Raw genomic sequence first — 26,430 nt, 5'->3', positions numbered from 1 at the left:
AAATTTCCCCAATGGCAGTAATATATTAAAAATGACAGAAAAGTGATGGAAAAAGAAAACCCTAGGAAACCAAAGGTGTTCACCATTTTTACATGAGATACTCAGCTACTGAAAGAAAAAGAAATAGAAATAGAGAGAGACTGAGAGGAAAAGAAAGAGCTGTATATTTAATCATAGTCCATCTACACAGGAAGCCATATTGGGGAGATGGTTGAAGGCTGCTTAAAGGTAATTTCAGTCCAACCAGATCCGGAGGAGGTCCGTGAGATTTTGAGAAAAGCACAAACGGAAAAAGAGAGATTCCCCCCCCCCCCCCCCCCAAGATTTTGCATACATCATTACCCAAATGCTCCCATTCAACACAGAATCTTGATTCCCTAGTTGGTCTTGTACAAACAGAAGAGTCACTGTGGACAAGCTGTCTAGAGAAATAAAATTTATCAGTCTCTTGACGGGATTTATGACAGGATTTAGAAATTCAGGCATCATCAATGAGTTTCTCTCCATTTTCTTCCTCTTTTTTATTGCATTCTCTACTTCCACAGCCTTCCTCTTCTTCCTCATCTTCTGCTCCATCCGTGAAGACATCCTTTTGGCCGTAACTCAACGTGGTACGTGCTAGGTCCACCTCAATTGGGAAAACATCTGCTTCTCTTAGCACAGCATAACAATCATCATAGTACTTGGAAAGCGTGGACACAAAACGCTGGAGTTGGAATACAATATCTTGCACTGCAAAGGAGAGAAATCGTTGCACAAAAAGGAACAAAAATACACCTTACCCCTAAGCTTATAGCCCAGATCAGGAATGTCAAACTCGACTTCATTGAGGGCTGCATCAGGGTTGTGTTTGACTTTGGGAAGCCCGGGTGGGAGTGGCCAGCTTGACATCAATCATGTCGGGGGTGCCTGTGGTGGCCCAAGTGCTCTGCCAGTGAAAACAGGCTCCCGCGCTCCGTTTTTGGCCATGATAGTCTCCTGCAACCCTCTGCCAGTGTAAACGGAGCTTGGGAGGGCTGCCTGGCAGAGGCATTGTGGGCTGTCCTTTGCTGTTTCTGGGACGGCCCCGGGAGCCAGATCTAAGCACCCCACAGGTCAATTCTGGCCCCTAGGCCTTGAGTTTGACACTCCAGGCCTAGGATGTGGTTGTCTTCCTATGCATGACAATCATCAAGCACTTTATAAATGGCTAAGATGATATTTTGGCTCTTTCAGGGCTCTTTCATATATATATATAATGTATTTGTGTTACAACCCCTGGTATGCCTAGATCTATACTAGTCTCCCTTTATTTATTTATCAGTACAAATACAACACAAATATATATATATATATATATATATATATATATATATATATATATATATATATATATATATATATATATATATATATATATATATATATATATATATATATATATATATATATATATATATATATATATATATATGTGGTGTGTGTGTGTGTGTGTGTGTGTGTTGTATTTGTGCTGATAAATAAATAAAGGGAGACTAGTATAGATCTATTTCAAGCTATTTAGCTCTCATCAGCTAGCCATACCCTTACTGGGATTTGAACCTGGGCTGTATTACATATTAGGCAGGAGTCTTAGCCACTAAGCCACCGGCTCTCCTCCTTATCAGCTGAGCCAGGGAAATAGGTATGTATTTGTGTTACAACCCCTGGTGTTACATACCAGGGGTTGTAACACAAATACATATACATATACATATGCATATGCATATGCATATGCATATGCATATACATACATACATACATACATACATACATACATACATACATATATATATATATATATATATATATATATATATAATCTTAGAAATATTCTTATTTCTAAGGAGCTTGATAGTTTTCATCTGAAGATCTAGGTCCCTCAACATTCTGGGAGGCGAGTTGGATCTAAACAAAAAGCAACCACACTTACCATGTTTCTGGTCTAGCAGCTCCATCTTTTCTAGCACATCCTTCCTCATTTTGGCAAAACGTGAGCGTGCCTCCTGGCGGCAGCGCAGGATTAAGCGATATTCATAGTTCCCAGTTCCAACCCGGTAGAGAGGTTCTCCCATGGCCTACCAAAAATACTGTGTTACTATAACAACCGATGGGTTAGATTGAGCAACATCTCATGTATGTATTAAAGCTTCTTTCATGCATCCTAGCAAACTGTGAGCTCCTCACATGATGGTGCTACATCTTTATTTGGCCAAAAGTCAGACATTAAAACATCTTTTGCTAAAAGAGCAGACGCCTAGAACCCTGAGGGCAAGAAAAGCAACATTTAAGGAAACAGAAACTCATCACAAGGTCATCACATGGTAAGTGAGATCAAGGGACAAATCAGAAAGGTTGTCAGTTTTTCCAGTCCAAATTAATGGTGAATCTATCCGTTAACAGCAACTTTAATGCAAATTAATATTGACAGAATATGTTCAACACTCCCTGGAGCCATTTGCTTGACACTTTAATCTTAATCTTTAAACCTGAAACTTTAACCTCTGTAATTTGCATTAGCTACAAATTTATAGCTAATTATTACCTAATAATTTTATGTAATTTGCATTAGCTATAAAGTTTCTTACCATATGCCTTTTCAGTAAAAAAAAAAAAGAAGAAGAATCTGCTATGAATCTGGTCCTCAAGATTTCAACTTTAGAAAGCTTTTCTTTTGCTCAAATAAAAATAATGGCCTGCCAGATGCTTATCAGATGATTTGGCCTTTCCATCTAAGGCTGAGAAAGGATGATGTGCTGGAGATCATAGTTGTCATTATGAGAAACAAAAGCCACAAAACACTTCTCTGTATTGAGTCCACTGGGATATTATCTATCCATCTTCTCTGCAGTGGCAATCAAAAGTTTGGCCTCTCTTCAGTGGAACTCATTAATACTTAAACAATCTATGATAGTGCACTCAAAATTCCAATCTGGTCCATCGTTTCTGGAAGGTGTTGTGCTGTGCTGTGCTGTGCTGTGGTGTGTGTGTGTGTGTGTTCCAGCATAACTCTGGAATGCCTCGAGCAATTTCAACCAAACTTGGTACACAGATGACTTACTTTCTGGAAAGAAATACTGTAGGGGAAGACACCCCTAACACCTCTAGGGGTATATGTTCTGTTAAGATACAGCCAATTGTGCCTTAAAATGGCTTCTACTGTACTGCCGTAAAATGGCTTCTACTGTACTGCAGTAAAATGGCTTCTACTGTACTGCCGTAAAATGGCTTCTACTGTACTGCCGTAAAATGGCTTCTACTGTACTGCTGTAAAATGGATACTACTGTACAGTGCAGTGGAGTCGCCATGGTAACAACTTCACAGAACTTCACAAGGGGACTCCCTCTGGTAAGGGGGAAAATTAGAAGGGTTATCAGCTAGTAAGGTATAAACTTAATTCTTAAGCATCTTAAGAGTTAGGGAAAACTGAGGCATCTAGGAGGTTTATTTGATATTAACACGGAATGTACACAATAAACTTCCCTAAATTTAAATCTTTGAAATCAAGCAAGTAACTGAGTATGCCTACGAACAAATCTGGAATCTCAGCAGAAATGAGAACCTCTGTACTTACAATGCAGCTGTATTCTTCATCATCCATCTCTTTCACCTTTAGACAATACGACTGAAAGGGAACAAAAAGTGCAATGTTACAAGTTACAGAATAACCAGCCAGTTATAACAAAGGAAAAAAATAAAATGTCCACAATCCATTCCATTAAATGCAGCATTATCCTGAATTATTAGATATACCGTGTTTCCCCGAAAATACGACAGGGTCTTATATTTTTTTGACCCACGAAATATGGCCTTGGGCTTATTAAAGGGGAGGGCTTATAATTTTTGGGTTACTGGGCGGCTGCTCCCTTGTGACTGGGTTCCCGAAGAGCCGGGCACAGCCTCAGGGTCGAATGGCTGTGTTGCGCTGTCGCAGCAGCAACGCAGCAGCCATGAGGTGACCAAGCTTATGAGCAGCCGCCCGGCAACCCCCCTTTCCAGCCGGGTACAGTGCCGCTGACCGACCTAGCAGTACCTGGAAGGCACCAAGCAACGCGAGCGCCTGTTCGCCACCCTCCGCCTCCTGTGGCTCGGTGCCTTCGGAATGCCCCTAGGTGAGTGAATGGGGCTCTGCATGGCTGGAGAGGGGAGTTGCGCAGCGGCTTTTCCGCTCCCCGCTCGCGCGAAGGGCATCTGCGCTGCTGGCGCCGTCCACCGCTTGGTTTTTTTTTTCAAAGCACGGAGGATGGATGCCGCTCTGGGAGTACGCTCTATGGTTGTACAATCTGCAGCCCACAACCATAGAGCGTACTTCCAGAGCGGCATCCATCCTCCGTGCTTTGAAAAAAAAATCTGCAGCCCACAATCTGCAGCCCACAACCATAGAGCGTACTTCCAGAGCGGCATCCATCCTCCGTGCTTTGAAAAAAAAAACCAAGCGGCGGACGGCACCAGCAGCGCAGATGCCCTGCGCGCGAGCGGGGAGAGGAAAAGCCACTGCGCAACTCCCCTCTCCAGCCATGCAGAGCCCCATTCACTCACCTAGGGGCATTCCGAAGGCACCGAGCCACGGGAGGCGGAAGGCGGCGAACAGGCGCGCGCGTTGCTTGGTGCCTTCCAGGTCCTGCTAGGTCGGTCAGCGGCGCTGTACCCGGCTGGAAAGGGGGGTTGCCGGGCGGCTGCTCATAAGCTTGGTCACCTCATGGCTGCTGCGTTGCTGCTGCGACAGCGCAACACAGCCATTCGACCCTGAGGCTGTGCCCGGCTCTTCGGGAGCCCGCTCGCAAGAGAGCAGCTGCCCAGCAACCCCCCCCTCTTCAGCTGGGCACAGCGCCGCTGACTGACCTAGCGGTACCCCGAAAGCACCAAGCAACGCAAGCGCCTTTGCCCCCACCTCATTCCCGTGGCTTGGTGCCTTCGGGATACCGCTAGGTCGGCGAGCGGTGCTCTGCCTGGTCGGAGGGGGGGGGATTGTCCAGAGGGCTTATTTTCGAGGGTGGGCTTATATTTTTGCGCACGCGAAAAATGTCGCAAGGGTTTAGTTTCAGGACAGGTTGTATTTTTGGGGAAACACGGTATTATATGCACAACATAAAAAATTTAAGAAGCAGAAAAGTTTGATCAGTTTACATTCAAAGCATAACAAAGATTGAAATTCTCTTTCAAAGAATATGCATTTTAAGCCCCTTGTTTTTTTTTCTAAAGGAATAATTAAAAAAACAAAAACAAAAAACAGCTCACCAAATACTCAAACTTGACATCCAAATACTTCTTGATAGTTAATCTGGTGTCAGGAATTGCTTTGTTCAGATAGGTGTTCAAGTCAGTCAACATCTGTAAGGAAATACTGGGAGTGAAAACTGAAGATAAAGCAAAATAAGACAGACAAGCTTTCGTATGTGAGAAGGCTCACCACCCAAAATTAGCTAGTAAGTAATTTGGGGATATTTCCATCAAGTATCAGAGTAGTTAAGCCATTTGACACATAGTAATAGATCAACTTTGTCATTATATGGACTAGATGACAATCTTATTCCTGAGCCAATTTGAACTACCGTATTTTTCGGAGTATAAGACGCACCTTTTTTCCTCAAAAGAGGCTGAAAATCTGGGTGTGTCTTATACATCGAATACAGCATTTTTTGCCTCCCGAAACCCCGCCCCTTCACCAAAATGGCCGTGCATAGCCTTATGAAGGCTTTCAGAGAGCTCCTGGGGGCTGGGGAGGGCAGAAATGAGTATAAAATGGGCTGTTTTTTGCCCCCCCCCCAGCCCTGAGCAGCATTCTATAAGCCTCCATAAGGCTATGCATGCAATTTTTTTGACAAAAAATGGGCCCATTTTTGCGAAAAACGGGCCGTTTTGGGAAGGTTTGCAGAGTGCAAAAACTTTTTTTTTCCTTTCGGAAAGCTCTTTAGTTAAAGTGATTGATGAGAATTACATTGATCAAGTGCTGTGCCAGCAGAAACAAGTCTTAGGTGCTGCAGGTTGTCAGCTAGTTCCTTCTCCAGCACATGGATAAATATACCTGGAAACATCTTCCTACCTACCTACCTACTCCCTCTCTCTCCCTCCCTACCTACTGTATTTGTCTCTCTCTCTCTCTCCCTCTATCTACCTACCTACCTACTGTATTTCTCTCTCCCTATCTACCTACCTACCTACTCTCGCTCTCCCTATCTACCTTCTGTATTTCTCTCTCTCTCTCTCCCTCCCTACCTACTGTATTTGTCTCTCTCCCTAACTACCTACCTACCTACTCTCTCCCTACCTACCTACTGTATATTTCTCTCTCTCTCTCTCCCTCTACCTACCTACCTACTCCCTCTTTTTCCCTACCTACCTACTGTATTTCTCTCTCCCTCTCTCCCTCTCCCTCCCTCCCTCCCTCCCTACCTACCTACCTACTCCCTCTCTCTCCCTACCTACTGTAAATTAAGTTTGACGCCCCTGATTTAGAAGGAAAAGGTTCCCATCTATATCTTTGGGTACTGACAGTGCTACACTGGAATTCTAGACAGGTAGACCGCAAACTTAAAACCATTAGGTTAACAAATGCTTGATGTTATCATGGTGCTGAAGCAAACAACTTACAACAGTTCTTATGCTTAAAACTATTGCAGCGTCTCTGTGGTCACATAATCAAAATTTGACAGCTTGGCAACTGGCACATATTTCTGATGCTGCTGTGACCCAAGAGCACATGATAACCATTTGCGACTTTCCCAAGGGGCTTCCAACAAGTGAAGTCAATGGAGGAAACTGGATTCGCTTAACGACTAGAGCAAGAAATCAGACACTATTCCTTTAACAATTGCATTGCTTAGTGACAGAAATTCTAGTCTCAATTACAGCCATAAGTCAAGTACTACCTGAACCTCAGACATAGTGGTATAAAACATATCAACTCTCAAACAGTTGTGTTAACTACCTAGATTATCATAGTAAAAGGATATTTTATCTATTTTATTTAGTAAACTTATATGGCCATCCATCTCACATGAAGTGATTCTAGAGAGCATACAACCGTTACAATAAAACAACAAATACATATTTAAATTATCAATTATAGTTAATAATTGCTTTTATTTTAAAAAATGAGAATCTCCACAGACATATGAAAAATCTAGTGTTTAAGCCTGCGTGTACAGTTTTTACATAAAGAATTATTGTTTTGAGCATAATAAAGATAAAACACACATTCTTACTGGTTTAATGGTTTTTAAAAGATGGATTCCAAATTTCTCAATACTGCGATGAGCATCAGCAAATTTTACAAACGCTTCACTGGCCGCTGGCTGAGGTTCCCGTACACCAATAACCGAAAAAACATCACCAAATGCTGGTCATCATACAGCAAAAACATGCAATAGAAACTGGAGTCAAAAATCATAGGTGTACTTTCGGTATTACTCAATTTTTCACCACTTCAGAATGACTGATACCCTGAGGATTATGAAACTTGAAACCTGACATGGTTTCAGGAGGGCACCGGAATGCAAACATGCCTAGATTTAGATTTAGGCTCGCAATCTGGGAGTCCTCCTGAATACGCGGCTTAGTTTAGAAGAACACCTGACGGCCGTGACCAGGGGGGCCTTTTACCAGGTTTGCCTGGTACGTCAGTTGCGCCCCTTCCTGGATCGGGATGCTCTGTGAACAGTCACTCATGCCCTCGTCCTTTCTCGCCTGGACTACTGCAATGCTCTCTACATGGGGCTGCCCTTGAAGAGCACCCAGAGGCTTCAACTGGTCCAGAATGCGACCGCGCAGGTTGTCATGGGGGTACCTAGGTGCTCCCATGTTACACCCCTTTTAGGCGGCCTGCACTGGTTGCCGGTTGTTTTCCGGGTGCGATTCAAGGTATTAATTATGACCTTTAAAGCGCTCCATGGCTTAGGCCCAGGGTACCTGCGAGACCACCTACTGCCACCAGTAGCCTCCCACCGTCCAGTACAATCCCACAGAGTTGGCCTCCTCAGGGTGCTGTCGGCCAGACAGTGTCGGCTGGTGACCCCCAGGGGGAGAGCCTTTTCTGTGGGAGCGCCTTCCCTCTGGAATGAGCTGCCCCCGGAGCTTTGCATAATCCCTGACCTCCGATCCTTCCGACGCACCATAAAAAGTTGGCTTTTCCAGCAAGCCGGCTTGGCCTGTTAATTTTAATTTATTTTAAATGTATTGTCTTTTAAATTCGGTTTGTTTTTTTGGATATGTATTTAATTTTTTTTTAACTTTTGGGATGTGTGTTTTTTTAATGTTGTACGCCGCCCTGAGTCCTTTGGGAGAAGGGCGGCATATAAATCCAAACAAACAAACAAACTTTATGCTGTCCCATTTTAAATCTCATTCTAGTCAGTAAACTAGAAGGTATTTCTTCAATAGGTTGTTCTGGATGATGGCTCACACAGACCTGGTACCAGCCCTGCATGCAACCCAGATAGTCTAGCCCAAATTTTGGAAACCAGTGACCATATCTGGAATTTGGAAAGAATAGTACGGCCATTCTCACAAAATTGGTGCCATGATGGTTATGGCCAGTGATGAACCTGAGATTGTGTTTCGCAAGGTTCTCTGTTTCTTTAGTTTCCGTTTTTCTTCTAGGCAATTAAGTACGCTTCCAAAACACCACTGCAGACCCCCATCAGTTTTTTCTTATAAATACCTCTCCGACATTAGCAGTGCCCAGAAGAATGTTGGAAATATATAACATGCTTACTTAGCTTTTCATTTTGTAGCATGCTAGTTGCATATTTATTTTAATGACAATGAGCTAAAAATTAGACACAGTCAAGTTGGCGGGATCGGATTAGAAACTGGGTGTCTGTGAGTTCTAGTCCCGCCTTAGGCACAAAACCATCTAGGTGATCTTAAAGCCAGTCAATTTATCTCAGCCCTAGGAAGAAGGCAATGGCAAACCACTTCTGAAAAACCTTGTCAATAAAACTGCAGGGATTTATCCAGGCAGTCTCCAAAATTGGACACAACTGAACAGAAGGGGGGGGGGGGGGGAAGGTGGAGCATACATTAGCATCTCAATACAAGCTGCTATGCTATTTTTAAAGAGGTTATGGCCATAATTGGCAAATTCTCTATCCATTTACCTCTGTGAGTCTGAGACAGTTCAAAGAAGGCTCTGAGGAGACTCTTCGTATGCTCTGTCATCCCTAGGCAAAATAGAAGGAAAAAAAATACTAGTCATTCATTAAAATCTCATTTATCTAGGAACTTTTGTTACTTTTCAGTCTAAATCAGTGTTTCTCAATCTTGGCAACTTGAAGATGCCCGGACTTCAACTCCCAGAATTCCCCAGCCAGCATTCGCTGGCTGGGGAATTCTGGGATTTGAAGTCCGGACATCTTCAAGTTGCCAAGATTGAGAAACACTGGTCTAAATTTTAACACTAAACCAGATGTTTGGTAAAAGGAAACAAAATCAAAATATGGTTGGGGACAAGTCAACGCTGATATGTTTTTATTCTGAGATTGCCTGCAGAAGTAACTGAGTGGCGAAAGCTGTATTCACCAAGTGCAAAAGTCATTCTTTGCTCTTCACTAGTCATATTCTGTGCTTCTGGGAACAGTTTGCTCACCACAATGGACCTATAGTTACTAAACCACACGAAAGCATCAACTCTTTCCATGGCCATCTAATGTAGGATATCTGCTTGTGGCTCTAAGGAAGGAGCTCTACCTACAGACCGAATAACTTGTCAACAAGACTAAAAATAAGCCATGCTGAAAAATTTACTGATAATAAGCCATGTTATCAAAATATCAAGCAATGCTTCAAGGTGCTTTTATATGGTAAACAGGATAGAAGCAAACAAATGGGTAATTCCACCACTCAGTTGTGATCCTGATCTCGGGATCTACTCTGTTTCCCGAAAATAAGAGCCAACTGGAAAATAAGCCCTAGCATGATTTTTTCAGGATGCTGGTAATATAAGCCCTACCCCCTAAATAAACCCCAGTTAAGATTGTCAGCCAGACAGACACATTTAGTACTGTATTTCCCCCCAAATAAGAACTAACTGGAAAATAAGCCCTAAGCCCCCAACTAACTGGAAAATAAGCCCTTTTCGAGCAATAATTAATATAAGACCCAGTCTTATTTTCGTGGAAACAGGGGTACTTGTAGTTGCCAAATATTCTCTACTTCTCTCTACTACTGCTCCTTTCCTTCTACTGAGAAACATTCACTCTCAAATTCATAAACTGTTATTGCACTAATTTGCAAGATAGCAGAAGGCCGGAGACAGTGCAATGTCAACACATACGAGGGGAGTTTCACTATTTTTCAATTCTTGTGTTTTAATGGAGTGGGGGAGACTTTACGGCATCTTCACAATATCATCAGCCATGGTTGAAATGATACAAAGTCTGTCCTGATTGTCATTATTGGCACAATAATGGTTGGAATGTTCTTGAAGATGCTGTAAGTCACTAGTGGGGAAATTATCTCATTCTGCGTATTTGCATAAGAGGGAGTTCATCTTAAAAAGGCAGTGGGTTGAAGAAGGCGGCTTTGTAGATGAGAGAAGTGAGAGGCCACATCTGCTCGTCAAATGTTCCAGATGCAAGCAGGCCTAACCTGCCACTGCATGTATGTCATTAAGGGCTGAAAGGCTGCTCATGTATGTACAATGTACTTACTCAAATCAATTGATCTTCCAAGAAATCATCATTGATATGAGCTTAAGATAACATTTTTCCAGACTACAAAGGGAAAAAAAAAGTCATTACCTTTATATAGTTCTGCAGTCCTCTCCAGCTCTTCTAATCGCTTTACCAAGCCATCTAGAACAATAAATAAAAGAAGTGGATTACAACAGTAAATTATTTTAGGAGCATAAAGTGTTACATCTATTATTTTACATCCTGCATTTGGGAATGATAGAGTCTTTCTTCAAGGTCACTGTTCCAGGTACTATAGGAATCCCCTAAAACAGAGATAAAAACACAAACATCTGCCAACTGTCCCTGCTTTCACCACAGCAGAGATATAAATAATTGGAATCGAGATTGTGTCAGATATTTATTTCCTAAACATTGAGGTTCAGACTAAAAAGACAAATGCAACAATGAAATACAATCTGAGAGTGAGATAGGTGGCCTCTAAATTTGATAAATCTCTATATAAAAGCAAAAAACCACATGCATCATCTCAAAATCTCAGGAACCGTAAAGCCTACAAACTTGAGATTTGGCACATATGTTCCTCTTGGCTTCTAGATGCTTGCTAAGAAAGGATTTTTCTAAATGACCATCAGATCATTAGTGTTTCTTATATTATTATTAACACGTTCTGATGCTGAGTTAAGACACTCTACTCCCCCTCCCCATCTGAAAAGAACTCTGTTCCAACTGCCACTTGGGCATAGGCATGGCAAGCACGTGACTCATCCAGCCTGCGGGCTGAGAGTTTAGACATTCTACTCCTTCTCCCCATCTGAAAAACGCTCTGATGCTAAGAAGTTAGACTGAGGGAAAGAAGGGAATAAGATAGGAGAGGACTCTGCTGGGCAAGCAAATATAAAATGGGAACAATATCTTTGTTTATCTTGATTAAAACGTGCAATTTCAGCATAGTACTTACCATTGCAGAGGATAGCTCGGCTCAGTCCTAGGGCATCTGCTGTCCCTGAGCTCATGTTCTCTACCAGACGGTGCTTCACTTTCTTTAGCACTGCATTCCAGAAAAGAGACATATAATCTATAAGCACCATTTCCCAAAATGTAGCATAATCCCTGCATTTCACAAAAACAGGCTAAAAATAAATAAAGAGAGTCAAAGTCTTTCTTTACCAATGTCTAAAGTTTTCCCCTGCTTTGGATCAGCCTGGAGCTTGTTGTAATGAATTGTCACTTCTCCCTAGAAGACCAAAACCAAATATTATGGGTTGGTAAGAGAAAGGGACTACTACTTGCATGAGCAAAAACTCAAAATTTACATTCCAGCAATCCTTGGAATTTCTCACCTTCACTACCTGTATCATTTTGGCTACTTCTACTTTGGTTTTCCCTTTGACTGACTTCCCATTCACGCCTGTGATTTCATCACCAGCTGCCAACGTTCCATCAAGAGCTGCAGGAGTATTGTCAAATACCTGAGGAGAAATACATAGTGATGATGGCAGAGCCGTGGTAGCGCAGTGGTTAGAATGCAGTAATTGCAGGCTAACTCTGCCCACTGTCAGGAGTTCGATCCTGACTGGCTCAAGGTTGACTCAGTCTTCCATCCTTCTGAGGTTGGTAAAATGGGGACATAAATTGTTGGGGTCAATATGCTGACTTTGTAAACCACTTAGAGAAAGCTCTAAAGCATTGTGAAGCGGTATATAACTCTAAGTGCTATTGCTATGATCAAAGAAGCCAAAGAGAAAGAACTATAGTTTCCATGCATAATTGCTATTTTTCTTTCCACATTTGTTACTTATAAAAATACCTTAATTTTCAGAAATATCACGACAGGACCTTCATAAACACTTGCTGCTTGTATCTATAGCACGTGGTGCTGAAGCCATTGAAAATCTAGTATTACTTGGTTGAAATATGCCATTTTAGTGAAGGTTTATCTGATATCCATTCTTATATACTAAAAGCTGCTAGATGACCTGAAGTGTTTTTTAATTCAGAGATTTCAAACTAGGGTTTTTTCCCTCCACTTCCCATCATTCACTCACCATTTGGGCAGCTTCCTATATCATACTTCATTAGACATAGAAAGAAATCTTACTGCCACTTGTGAAGAGGTTCATAGTCTTTTGAAATTAGAATACATTCAAAACTATGACGAAATTGAAACCCTCGTTTAACATCCACAACTGGATTTCTTTTAAATGTTGAGTTCACATATAAGATTCAATGAAATTGAAGTATCTTTCTAATCCAGGCTATGCTTATTTTTATGAAAAAGAGGAATTTAGCTATACCAGACCAGAAAATACATCAATTTTGTTGTTTAATTTATCTCATTGACAAATAAATGGATAGTCAATTAAAAAAATAAATTATTTATTATCCCATAAGCTTTATGCACTGTAATCCACCACTCTTTGCATTTTTTTTTACTATTGTTGTTGCTATCGCTACAGGCTACAAGGCTGGATCTTCGGAAAATGTCCCCACAATCAAAATTCTGCTTCCAGGACGTTGCATGCAATTTTTATTATTATTATTTTCTTTCTCAGAATATATTCCTCTTCCCTAACACTAACCTGGACGATATACAGGCAGGGGCAGTACTGGGCTCCTCCACCTATACTAATTCCAATCAGATTCTGAGTGTCTTTCTTCAAGGTCACTGTTCCAGGTACTGTAGGAATCCCCCTAAAATAGAGATAAAAACACAAATACCTGCCAACTGCCCCTGCTTTCACCACATCAGAGATATAAATAATTGGAATCGAGATTGTGTCAGATGTTTATTTCCTAAACATCAAGGTTTAGACTAAAAAGACAAATGCAACAATGAAATACAATCTGAGAGTGAGATAAGTGGTCTCTAAATTTTATATATATACAAACTTGAAATCTGGCCCGTATGTTCCTCTTGGCTTCTAGGTGCTCGCTAAGAAAGGATTTTTCTAAATGACCATCAGATCATTAATGTTTCTTATATTATTATTAACACACTTTGATGCTAAGGAGTTAGATGTTCTACTCCCCCTCCCCATCTGAAAAGAACTCTGTTCCAACTGCCACTTGGGCAAGGACACGGGCAGCACGTGACTCATCCAGCCTGTGGGCTGGGAGTTTAGACATTCTACTCCCCCTCCTGACCTTAAAAACACTGATGCTAAGGAGGGAGAGAAGGGGATAGGAGAGGATCAATGGAGCCAGCCTGAGGGAAAGAAGGGGATAGGAGAGGATCAATGGGGCAAGCCTGAGGGAGGGAAGGGGATAGGAGAGCCAAAATGTCTTGCATGATTAAACTGTGGTCTCTTGCTGATATTTTTTAGCCTCAGCCAGCACGTCTTAGATTTTAAATTAGTTTCATGGCAGCATAAAGCCAGATGCAAATTTATTAAGTTCATTCCATTATTTTCCAGCACAGATTATTGCACTGGTTTTACTTCTAGAACTTACTGTCTTTTTAAAAATAAAATCTGATTGTTTTTCTTGCAGGCATTAAAATATGATACTTTCAGACATTTATCACAAACCTGTAATTTTGTCAGTATATATATCGATATTCTTATTGTAATTTATTATTTTCTCACTCAGTTCTCTCCAAATCTGTTGGATTCTGAATTCACAATCTATATAATAAGACTGCCAGGAGAATATAAATTCAATCAAATAAAAGCTGAAAAAGAGTAATCACTAAAAACAATGGAGAAAATAATGCAAACTATATCCATAATTGCCAAGTTTACATGTTTCTTTTTTGTCATTTAACCAAAGAAATACTGAATATTTTGACTTGACTTCTACGGAATACTCTTTCCCAATCCAAACTGGAGAAAAAGGTCTGTAAATGAATAAAGTGCTAGAATTAAGACATTTTGATTTGGCTCTAAATCTACTAGTCTCTGAGTGTGTTTTGCTATTTTTCTGAATTCTTGTTGCGTCTTTTTTTTCGGTTAAGGAATTATTGTTGTGCGCTTTCCAAACAATTCTAATTCCACTTCTCCCCAAATCAAATACAAAGACAAACATTACTAGCAAGAAACAGGGAAAAACTTACAGCTTATCTTCCTCAATGTCATACTCCAAGTCTGCAAACATTGTTCTAAATTAGTGATCACTTTGTGAAGAATCTGATTTTTCCAGACTACCTAAAAGGGGAAAAAAATAATCAATGGAGATTACTCATCTCATCTTTTCATATGCTTATCAAAATCTTTGTCTTTGGGTTTCTAACTTCTACTGTATCAGCTGAACAATAAGAAGAACTGCCTCCCTCCTCAGGTTATTATCATTAAACAATCTATGAAGCTATTTATAAAATATGAAACATATCACAATATAATGAAAAGGCCTAGTTCCTAACTTTAAAATGTTTACAGCTAAAAGAGTATAAATTATAACAAATGCTGTGTCTCAATACTACTAAAGCTTTATTTCTCAAGTCCAGTCTTCAAGTAAATGATTCTGCTTGGATGATATCTGGCATCATTAAGCAAATCATAAAGTTATGAAGGAAATTCCACAGTGGCAAATATGAACCCATTCTTCCCAAATGAATGTTTTTGCCATAAACCAGCAAAAAAAAAAAAAAACCTTACAAACCATGGTCACGTGACTGCAGGAGCTGCAACTAGTTCTAAAGACCAGACTGTGGTCAAGCACCCAAAATGTGATCATGTCAGGCAGTTGTGGCATGACACTTTACAATTGCTAGAAGTGCTTTATGCACCATAAAGTTTGCTACACAGGTAGTCCTCAACTTAGGACCATGTAATGATAGATAGTTCAAAGTTATGACAGTCTCTAGAAAAGTGATTTGTCCTCAAAGTTATAACTGTCAACTACCCTTTTGGTCTCATGATTGCAATTTGGATGCTTTATAGCCATCTCACATTCATGAGTGGTTGCAGGATCCAATTATCACATGATCACCATTTGTGATTTTCCAGCAGTTTTCAACAAAGCAACATCTATTGGGGAAGTCAGACTACATGCTTTTCTTAACCATGATAAAAATGGTAATAAAATTGAGTCCAATCATGTGATGACTCATTTAACATATCGCTTAGCAGCCAAAATTCCGATCCTAATTGGGGTCATAGATATATCATATTTCATCAGATTTAAAATACCAACTTTATTTTAAATCAGATTCACTAGTTTATCTAACTCTGTACTGTCTGGTCTGGCTGACAGTACTTCCCAATCTCAAGCAGTCCTGATTTCCCAGTCCTGCTTCTTGACTTTTCAACTGAAAACTACTTCAAAATTTAAATCAGCTTTTAGCTATCATTATTTGTGCTAGCTACCGAACAAGTAACTCTTTTAAAAAGATAAATGCATAATAGCTGCAGCAATTAGGTATTAGGTATGTGCATTCTCAAAAATCCATGTGATTTGTAATGACCAAAACCTGCTACACAAGTTCAAATTGGTTAACTGTTGGTCTTTTGACAACTATTCTCTCTTCTCTTCCTATTTTGCCGTGTCTTGGAAACATCATTGTGACCTGTATCTTGGAAAGTCTAATAAGTTTTTTTTTAAAAGAAAGGCCTTTAAAAAGTTTGATATTAATTGCTTTCACTATCCACTAGATATGTAAATACAAACTGGTGCTAAAGCTTCTTTCCGGGGCTGCAAACAGTCACCTATTTTCAGAAGACGACAACAATAGTGGTATAAGAGTTAGAGTGTGATGTAGTGGTTAAGATGCTGGATTAGAGCTGGAGAGATTCTGGTTCATCCTCAGCCACAAATAGAAGGAGACATTTCCTGACAGTTAGAACAATGGATCAGTGGAACAACTTGCCTCCAGAAGTTGTGAATGCTCCAACACTGGAAGTTTTTAAGAAGATGTTGGATAACCATTTGTCTGAAATGGTATAAGGTTTCCTGCCTAGGCAGGGGGTTGGGCTAGAAGACCTCCAAGATCCCTTCCAACTCTGTTATTCTATTCTACTCAATGGATAACTTTAGGCCAGTTGCTCTAACCTACTTCCAGAAGCTTTCCAGAGGGGAAAAATGGAAGAGGCAGAGCTATATGCTTCTGGATGAAAGACATACATCTAATAAACAATTGTTAGTTTTGAGGACCGGAAAAAGTTGAACTTAGCCACCAAACTGCAAAATTGACTTGGGCTGACATGTTCATAGAATAGGTTTTTGCAAGTACAGATAGGTAATAAAAGGCTGCCTCCCCAATCTTTCTACACCCACCCCCCACTCTTCTACCCCATTCCCACCCAGCAAGGCACAATGAAATATACAAATAATCAAGCTAGGCACATTCCCCCACCCACCCCATTGGCAATCTTAGGCACAGGAGTCACCTTGCATAGAGAAAGGACCGTGGACCAGAAACATTACCTGTTTTCAGTGGCCAAACGGGGGGTGGGGGTGGGATTTACTGCCGAACCCAATAGGGAACCCCTCTTTCCCCCAATCATCGCCCCTTCCCAGAGGAAGGACAACGCTCTTCCCCCAAGAGAAATGCAGCCATTCAACCACTGGCTAACCGGAAGCCTCTGCCTCCAGCTCCGCGCCCACATACCCGTTTTTCTCTTCCCGTAATAGCAGCAGGACCCGGGTGGGAGGGGGGGGGCTGTCTCCCACGTCACTGCCAAACCTGTCCACACGACTCCGCCCCCAACTTGCATAGATCCAGGAGGCTTTGAGTTAAGGAAGGTTGGGGGTGGGGGGCGGCGAGAGAGAAATCACCTTACTAACGTCTCGCGATACTAAGCTTGGACTGTGCGATCTAGTTTTAGAAATGAGCCGCCTCGGTACGTAGTGTAGTAAGATGCTGTCTTGACGTCACAAAGGCGGGGGCAACCGAGGGAAGAAGTCTGCTTTCCTTAGTTAAAGGTGAGCAAGGTGGAAAGTGGAGCGCGTGACGTTTTCAGCACAACGGCAGAAGATGGGTTGTAGTCAGAGGTCTTCAAACTTGGCAACTTTAAGAGTTGTGGACTTCAACTCCCAGAATGGCTGGAGAATTCTGGGAGTTGAAGTCCACAAGTCTTAAAGTTGCCGAGTTTGGGGACTCCTGGGTTGTAGCAAACGTTGTATAGGATCTGTTTCAGGGGTACAAATTGGCAAGTGGCTTAAACACAAAGGAGGGACGGTCCTTGGTGCTCTCTGAACTTGCTTGTTTTCTTGCAGACGTTTCATTAACCAAACTAGGTAACATCATCATTTCAACCCCGAGCTATAAGTAACAGAATAAATGACAGAATAACAAAGTTGGAAGGAACCTTGGAGGTCTTCTAGTCCAACCCCCTGCTCAGGCAGGAATCCTTCTACCATTTCAGACAAATGGTTCTCTCTTTAAAAAAGTTCCAATGTTGGAGCAGCCACAAGTTTTGGAGGTAGTTGTTCCACTGATTAATTGTTCTAGCAGCTGAATTGCATCTCTGCATTAGATAAGTAAGAAAATGCTAATTTATTCTATCATGTATTGCCCCCCTGGTCCCATTATTTTCTGCCAAAGGAAGATGGGAGTGATTTTAAAAATGGGAATCGTGCTTGTTGGGGAATTCTGGGACTTGGAGTCTAGAAGTTTCAAAGTTGCCAAGTTTAAGAACTGCTGTGACGTTTCAAGATACCAGGATTTTTTTGGGGGGTGGGGGGTGGGGGGTGGGGGGTTCATACAAATGAAATATGCTAACATTGGGAAGCTAATTAACATGTGATCATCTATTTATATATTTAGTATGTGGCAATATCATACATGGACTAGCAATATAGATATTAACATTTAGTCTAAATTAGTAGAACCCAATAAAATATAAATGTTAAAATGATCCTAGACATTGATATCTATGATGAGATAAAAGGGAAATGTATTATTTTCTGTGATCAGTATCACTAATATTTAGGGCAGCTGAAAGCAAAGACCTCTTTTATCTGTTCTTACCTGTATTTTCTCATGTGGTTTAATACCCTAGCCAGAAAATTCAGAAGTTTGTTCATTAAGCTTTGTTTTAATAGAAGCAGAAACATGGCCACATTATGAGTTTATGACTTTTTTTTCATAAGTACTTCATGGCTACTAGCAAATGACAAGATTCAATTATTCAGTACTGCTGGAGTTTACATACTGACAATATAATTAAGCAAATATACAACCAAGTGTGAGGTATAGCTCGACAGAGAAAATATTGCATACATTTTTACCTCTGCAAAAGAGGTCAAGTCTTAAAAGGGGGATTTGATTTAGGGAATCAATAAGGAATCTTATTGCATCATGTGCCATCCCCCTCCCCCCAGTTGCTGTTAAAATGTCTGAAGAACCAAGGGTCTCCTGACTTGACTCGACATGAAGAAGAGAGCCATTCTTTTATTCAAAAATGTGTCTGTGTGGGACATGAGTTTGTTAACAATTGCTTCTCTTTCCCTTGCTCCTTTAGGTTTTAAGTGCACAGTTAAGTGACATGAATGGGAGTACTGATCAAAGCATCTGACACTGAAGCCACCCATGTTGAATGGCAGCATGTCATGCGTAGGAAGGAGTTTGATGTTCATATATGTGAGACAAGTAATAGATTCTTCCGACTAATTGAATTATGGTGAAGGACCCATTATAAGCAACAGCACTATGAGAGAATAACCATCATGCATTACAACTATATCTGTTTTGTATGCAGAGTTCCAAATACAAGCTTTGATATCTTCTAGCTTAAAAAAAAATCAGTGGCAGGTGATGGGAGGGATCCCACCTGAAATCCAGGTGATGCCTTGGAGCGCCTGCAAATCAGAGTAGACAATATTAGACTAAACCATTTCATCTGGAATAAAGTATGATTACTTACCTAGACTGGCTAGTTGGACATATTTTCTACAGGAAATGTGTTACCTGAATAGAAATCAGTAGATAAGGAATACTGCATGCAGAGGACCAAAAGAAATTGCTAAATCACATTTCTCTGATATCTAGTCCTTTATATTTGGAAATAAAGTATTTTTCCATCCAAGAATTATTTCTTTTATTGTTAATAGCATAAAAAGTCCATCCTTGTTCTGAACATGCTAAATCCCAAATAATCAGTACATAATTCAGTACCATATAAAATACATATTTGAACCAGTTTGTCTAGTGGTTAAAGCAGCAGGCTAGAAAACAGGTGACTAAGTTCAAGTCCCACTTTAGCCATGAAGGCCAGCTGTGTAACTTTGGGCCACTCTCTCTCTGAGTCCAGCCTACCTCATAGGGGTGGTGTGGGAGAAAGAAGAGGAAGGTCTGCTGGATGTGTTCATCACCCTGAGCTATTTGTAAAAATAGTACAGGCGGGATACAAATAAATAAAAATAAAATAAAATCACAGCTTTTTTCAATTTTATAAAAGTATTGCATAAAATTACTTGAAAAGAGGTGTAAACAAGATTGTGAACATGCAGCCATTCCATTGCAGTTGAATTTTAAATTAAAATTTTAATATTTCATAATCACATAAGAGAAAAAGCTTTGGTGCATAGTGCGCAGGTAATCCTCACCAACCATGACTGGAATTGGCAACCCTGTTTCTAAACGAAGTGGCTGAAATTGGTAAATCATGTGATGTGCCTGACTCAGAACAGTCGTCGCTTCCAACTGCAGTTGTTAAACGAATTACTGTGGGTTGTTAAGCATGACGTCATATCACCATGACTTGTGAATTCCTGCTGGATTCCCTACTAACTTTGCTCATTGATTGTAAAGATCACCAATGGTGTCCATGTGACCGTGGGAGGCTATGACTGTTGCAAATGCATCCCAGTTGCCAAGCGACTGAATCCTGATCATGTGACTTACAGAGATGCGGTGAGAACCACAATTTCAAGGAGCGGTCATCAGTCTCATTATTCAGCATGGTTTGTAACTTTGAATGGTTCCTGAACAAGATGCGAAGTGAGGACTAGCTGTAATGTATTTTAAAATATACGTAAGGTTGCCATGGCCCCATCAACTTTTTGGAGCTCAGCCTCCATTATGCAAGTCAAAAGAACTGAACTGGCTCTCACTTGATAAAAATCTGAATAAGCAAGGAAAATAGTACAAGAGCACCATCATGTGGTTAAGTATCAAGATTGCTTTTCATTCATCTGACCACAAGGAGGAAAACAAAATGTAACTCGTAGTCATGCATAATTCTTTTTAATGTAGTGGTAAACATGTTTATGGTTTTTTCATACTGTAGTATAAATAGAAAATGAACTGGAGATTGCAAGGGCTGCATTGAATGGGCTTTAGTCCCTGATTGACAATTCAAACCCAAACATTTTTATATAAGCCCTTTTAATTTAAAAGGTCATCTGCCTAAGGCTTTCAAATGAAACCCATATCATTACGAAAATGTTTAATTCCTTGTTTTTCCTGGATTTTTGGGGTGATGTGTTTGAAATTTTACTAATTACATACAGCTCTGTTTTAATCAAGAATTTGTTCTATGAGAATATTTTCTTCTTTCTTATTATAGAATATAAATGCAATTTTATATCTAATTGAAGGAAATGCGACTTCTTATCACCTTAACCATAGTCAGAAAAGCATAAATTGAACTATTCTGTTGCAACAAATTCTATTGATGATATTCAAATGGCATCTCTAGATTAATTCTTATCTAATTTAGTCTGTATCGAGGAGGAAGTAAAAGTTACTTCTGATAACTTTTCACTGAAAACCTAAACTTCATATGCATTATGAATCTTTTGATAGATCATATCTGAGATATTTTCAGTAGCAATACCTAGACTGGACTTAAGCAGAATCAGATCTAATTAGTAGTTGTACAGTATTTCATCAGGAAATACCAGGACTAGAGGCTAAATTGGGAGGTTGGGAATCACACTGGAGGAAGATAATGGCAAATCATGTTGTTATTATTATGAATATGAAAATTGTGTGGATACATCCATGAAATCACTATGGGTCAAACTTGACTCTAGGGCATTCTTTCTTTTTTATATGAAAGGGCTTTTGTAAGAGTGATTGAAATTGTACATTGATAAATGTCGACCATGGTCAGTACAATTTATGCAAATTATTAGAAATTATAGTGTAGATCTAACACCACCATAGGAAGTTCACACCAGTCTAAGCCCTTGAGGTTCATTGGTATAAGTGGCATCCTCAGAAAAAAACTCAAAATTTGTGAAATAGATATCTGAAGCATACAATGAAAAAAAACAGAAAAATTGAGCTCAGGAGTGGTGCTAGAGATAAAAATACCTCTCTAAATTTTGTTACTGTTTCACTTGTTCACCTGTTATTTCAATTTCTCTGTAAAATAAATTAAAAAGTCATTTGCAATTTTCCATATTGATCCAGTTTTGTATGCAGCTATCCCAGATAAATGAAAATTCTGTACAATTTTTTTTACTAATTATGGAGCTATGTATTTACTACACTTATTTATTTATAGAGCACTGCATACCAAGACAATTAGATACAAGAACAGTTTTTCCCCAAACACCATCACTCTGCTAAACAAATAATTCCATCACTACTGTCAAACTATTCACTAAGACTGCGTTACTATTAGTCTTCTCATCGTTCCTATCATCCATCTTCTCTCACTTATGACTGCATGACTGTAACTTTGTTGCTTGTATCCTTATGATTTATATTGATATTGATTATTGCCTGATTGCTTATTTGTACCCTATGACTATCATTAAGTGTTGTACCTTATGATTCTTGATGAATGTATCTTGTCTATTTATGTACACTAGGAGCATATGCACCAAAGACAAATTCCTTGTGTGTCCAATCACACTTGGCCAATAAAGAATTCTATTCTATTCTATTCTATTTACAATATGTGCACTTTTAAGAAGGAAGAATGACCCCAGCACCCCTTTAAATTGCAATTACCCCAATGTAGTTTTGAGATGGAGCTCCCCTCAAATAATCATTCTGGATAGTTAGGATCAAAAAATAGTCCAGTAATTGTTACTGGACACAAAATGACAAATACTAGAAAACAACTTCCTATCCAGTGACAGTCCCTGGGAAGATGGTAACATTTAAACCCATGGAAGATTTCTTCCACATCTCTATTTGGTGCAGAGATTGAGAGGAAATTATCTAGGCTCATGCAGCAGAATCAGCCAGATGATTCCCAGATGTACAGTAGGTGAACAACTTTGCCACATGAGAAATACAATAATACAAATTACCATTTATGCATGCAATTATATAGCTGCATATCTCACCAAAGGTGATTCTGGGAAATGCACAAAAACAGATTTAAAGGCTAGGGGGCTGTGAAAGCAATATATGCAAAATTTAAAAGACAGTTAATAACCTGAGACAGGTGTATCACCTGTCCCCAAAGTTTTCTACATGGAAGTGCCTCAAGTCTTTCTGCATACAAAACCTATGTGTTACCACTGGATTACAGCCTTATTTGTACATATGAAAGCCAACACCATCTAAAGAGTGGCAGCTTTGAGTATACATTTTTCTGTATACAGTATTGCAATAATGATTTTATTTATTAAATTTCTATGACATTTGTTTCACTAATATAGCAACTCCGTGTGGCTTACAATATAATAAAAAGTTTAAAAGTGCTAAAAACATTTAAATTTTGAATAAAAATATTATGTTAAGAGTTAAGATGATGGGAAGCCTGGGGTGAGGGGGTGAGGCACCCGCAATGTAGCAGGCCTTTTCGGGGCCCAAGGCGAAATGGCAGAGCCAAGTGTTTAGGCCAGGGGTGTCCAAACTTGGGAACTTTAAGCCTTTTGGACTTCAACTCCCAGAATTCCCCAGCCAGCTGGCTGGGGAATTCTGGGAGTTGAAGTCCACAAGTCTTAAAGTTCCCAAGTTTGGACACCCCTGGTTTAGGCTATTCCAAAAGCCTAAGGAGATCTGGGAAGAAGTGGGAGAAGATCTCATCTCTGACAGGAGAATATTCCAGAGGATGGGGACTACAGCAAGGCTCTTAGCCTGGACCCCGCCACCTGGAATTCTTTGGCTGACGGAATCTGAAGGGTTAGTCCCATCAAGGTACCCCCTGGACATCCCTGTTTTACTCTTTCCTTCCAGTTATTGAAAATGCCACCGACCAGTTTATTCCAGTGTGATACTTTTCTAAAATTTCAAATATGTAGCGTGTGATGTCAAATATCTCTATTCCATTCCATTAAGGAATGGTTGGGCTCAGAACTCTGGACAGAAGAATTATTTGAGATCCAGCACTGCCTCAGTGGTTCTAGGTATTTGTTAAGAGTTTTGTGAGCCAAAGAACCCTTTGACAATATTTGTGGATCACAAAACTGATGAATCTGAAATAGGCAGCACTCACTCTTGTTCTTGATGAATCAATGCGTCATATTATCAACTCACAAACGTAAAATGCAGCTGTTATTCACAATAACACCATTCTTTTATTTAATTAATAAGGGGAATATGTAGCTGATTTTTAAAAAAGTGATTTATTCAAAACTTCCCCTCATAAAGTTGGGACCCCTACCCAGGGTTACCCCTTGCCACTTCCCGACGCTATTTCTGGTTAAAAATCTTGAGTTTAAGCAGGATGACCTCATGACCTGGCTGCCCCCAAGGGTCATGGATGAAAGCAGATGGAAGTTTCACAGCCAGGTCCCTTGTGTGTGAGGCTTTTGTTCAGGGGGGTGGGATGCAATGGTCGGGGACAGTGCTGAATTGTTCAGAAGCATTGCTCTACCCATCATAATTTCCCTCGGTGGCTCCCACACCCATTTCATCTTTCTTAGGAAGGAGGCAGATTTTCTATCCATGCTCAGAAAGAAATTCCCTTTCTGTCCATGTAATTAGTCAACATCACTCATTATTTTCTGGACGTCGCAATGCAGAAAATGGGGATGCTAGATCTAAAGGTAAAAGATAACTTTCAAAATATTCTTAAAGTGGACTAGTGCAAATATACATCCTCTTTTTTTCTCTAACTAAAGTAGCAAAGCATTCAAAAATGCATTACAAATACCAGTGACTGGTGCTAATGATTGATATGGTTTGCTGCCAGCGTCCTAGGTATCAACCAAGTACCTTCTTAAAGGTACATAAGATGTTCCGAGTAGCACAGTTTTTTGCAGTTCCGCTGGTATCATTGCAGGAAGCTGCAATTTGTTGATATATCTTGTAAAATTCTTGGACATGGTGCCAAATGCCCCGATGACAATGGGTATCACTGTTGCATGCTTCATCCATAGCCGTGTAGTTTTGATGGCCAGGTCGCGATATTTCATTATTTTTTCTAGTTCTTTTTCTTCGACTCTGGCATCTCCAGGAACAGCGATATCAATAAACTGTATACTTCGGCCCACTACAACCATGATATCTGGCGTGTTGTGCTCCAAACGATGATCCGTTTGTATTCAAAAGTCCCACAAGATCTCCACCTTCTCTTTTTCGATAACTTTTTCCACTTTATGTTCCCATGACTTTCTGGATACAGGTAAATAATATTTTTTACATAATGACCAGCAGATTAATTTAGCAACTAGCTTTGTAATCAGTTTGTGCAATTTTGCTGCATTCACATATTAAATGTGAAACAGTTTCGACTTTGTTATTGCAAAGTCGGCAGTTTGGGTTGTCAGTGGATTTTTGTATCTTCGCTTTTATGGCATTAGTTTGTAGTGCTTGTTCTTGAGCAGCCAGTATTAAACCTTCCGTTTCTTTCTTGATAGTTCCCATCTTAAGCCATGTCCATGTCAAGGTGTCATCACATTTTCTTTCAATGTTTTTCAAGTGCTGTCCATGCAAAGCTTTGGTTTTCCATCTACTTAATCTGTCATCCAGCTGTCAATATATTATTATTACTATTATTGTTGTTGTTGTTGTTATTATTCCATCATTATAACTGCAGAATTGGGTTATAAAACGCCAAAAAAGAAACCCATTGGAACACCAAAGTGAGAAATTCGACTTCAAAGTAAAATAATAAAACTAAAAGGGGATGCAATCTTAAGTACTTGAAAGAAGAAAAACTAAACAACAAAAAGCTGAAAAATAGTTTACACAAAAAATATCACCTGGAGGAAAAAACAATAACAGAAACCATGGAAGAACTAAAACAATGTGTAATAGCAACAGCAAAGAAAATTGAAAGATATGAAAGACAAATAAAACAATATTGTGAAAATGTCCATTTCAGAAGAAATCAACACCTCTTTTACTGGTCCCTTGATGAAAATTGAGTCCAAACTAATCTGAACCATGTAAAGAAAAAACTTTGAACTTTTGGAAAGAACTGTGGGAAAACCCAGTGGAACACAACAAAACTGCCTCCTGGATCAAAGTTATTCAACAACAAACAGCACGAAACAAAATGGAAAATATTGTAATAAAAACTGACATTGTGGCAAAACAAGCAAAGAAGGTCAAGAACTGGAGTGCTCCTGGTCTGCACAAACTGCATGGATACTGGCTACATACAAACTGCATGGATACTGGATGATGGTGGCCTCCATCATCGCATGGCCACTCTATTTGATCCAATGCTTCAAAATGCAACAAGCGAAGAATGGTTAACAGCTGGTCGAACATACTTGATAAGGAAAAGATCAACTTGATATAGATATACCAAATGAGGATTTAAGATCACTTCACTGATGAGCTTGGGTGGCCATGATGGCAGTGCAGGATACAGATCATAGGTTATTATGCTATGTCACAGTGCAAGTGGGGACAAGGCCAGATAGAAGAGGGTGAGAAAGAAGGGAAACCTGCATTATTTTCCCTGTTTGTGCTAAATAACCTTCTGGCAATGAATTAATTTATAGGAATATCACACATCTGTTCTGGCAAACCTATTTTCC

At 40.0% G+C, this 26,430-nt stretch overlaps 1 protein-coding gene across 3 annotated transcripts; it reads right to left on the bottom strand.

The window, feature by feature from the left end:
* Positions 1-421: 421 nt before the first annotated feature.
* On the bottom strand, positions 422-17,462 carry PICK1 (protein interacting with PRKCA 1). Of its 3 annotated transcripts, none has more exons than XM_081958524.1 (13): positions 17,365-17,462; positions 14,705-14,795; positions 13,233-13,344; positions 11,994-12,122; positions 11,821-11,887; positions 11,612-11,701; positions 10,759-10,812; positions 9,118-9,180; positions 7,225-7,358; positions 5,258-5,350; positions 3,594-3,644; positions 1,952-2,096; positions 422-732 (listed from the first exon to the last, which is right to left on the bottom strand). In XM_081958524.1, exons 2-13 carry the CDS (start codon positions 14,743-14,745, stop codon positions 479-481), a joined length of 1,233 nt encoding a protein of 410 aa, XP_081814650.1. In that variant the 5' UTR covers positions 14,746-14,795; positions 17,365-17,462; the 3' UTR covers positions 422-478. The 3 variants fall into 3 exon arrangements, with proteins under 3 accessions (XP_081814650.1, XP_081814648.1, XP_081814649.1); XM_081958522.1 differs by lacking the exon at positions 17,365-17,462 and adding an exon at positions 17,198-17,347; XM_081958523.1 differs by lacking the exon at positions 17,365-17,462 and adding an exon at positions 17,014-17,170.
* Between the last annotated feature and the right edge of the window lie 8,968 nt (positions 17,463-26,430).

Source organism: Natrix helvetica (genome assembly GCF_964273705.1).
Source record: "Natrix helvetica genome assembly, chromosome: 6".
Classification (NCBI taxonomy): domain Eukaryota; kingdom Metazoa; phylum Chordata; class Lepidosauria; order Squamata; family Natricidae; genus Natrix; species Natrix helvetica.
This window is presented reverse-complemented; position numbering and strand designations above follow the sequence as displayed.

Coding starts and splice junctions, on each gene's coding strand:
- PICK1 (XM_081958524.1), bottom strand. CDS start 14,745: ATGTTTGCAGACTTGGAGTATGACATTGAGGAAGATAAGCT. Junction 11,888..11,993: donor AAATGATACAGGTAGTGAAG/GTGAGAAATTCC, acceptor TTGGTCTTCTAG/GGAGAAGTGACAATTCATTA. Junction 7,359..9,117: donor ACTGTCTCAGACTCACAGAG/GTAAATGGATAG, acceptor TATGATGACCAG/CATTTGGTGATGTTTTTTCG.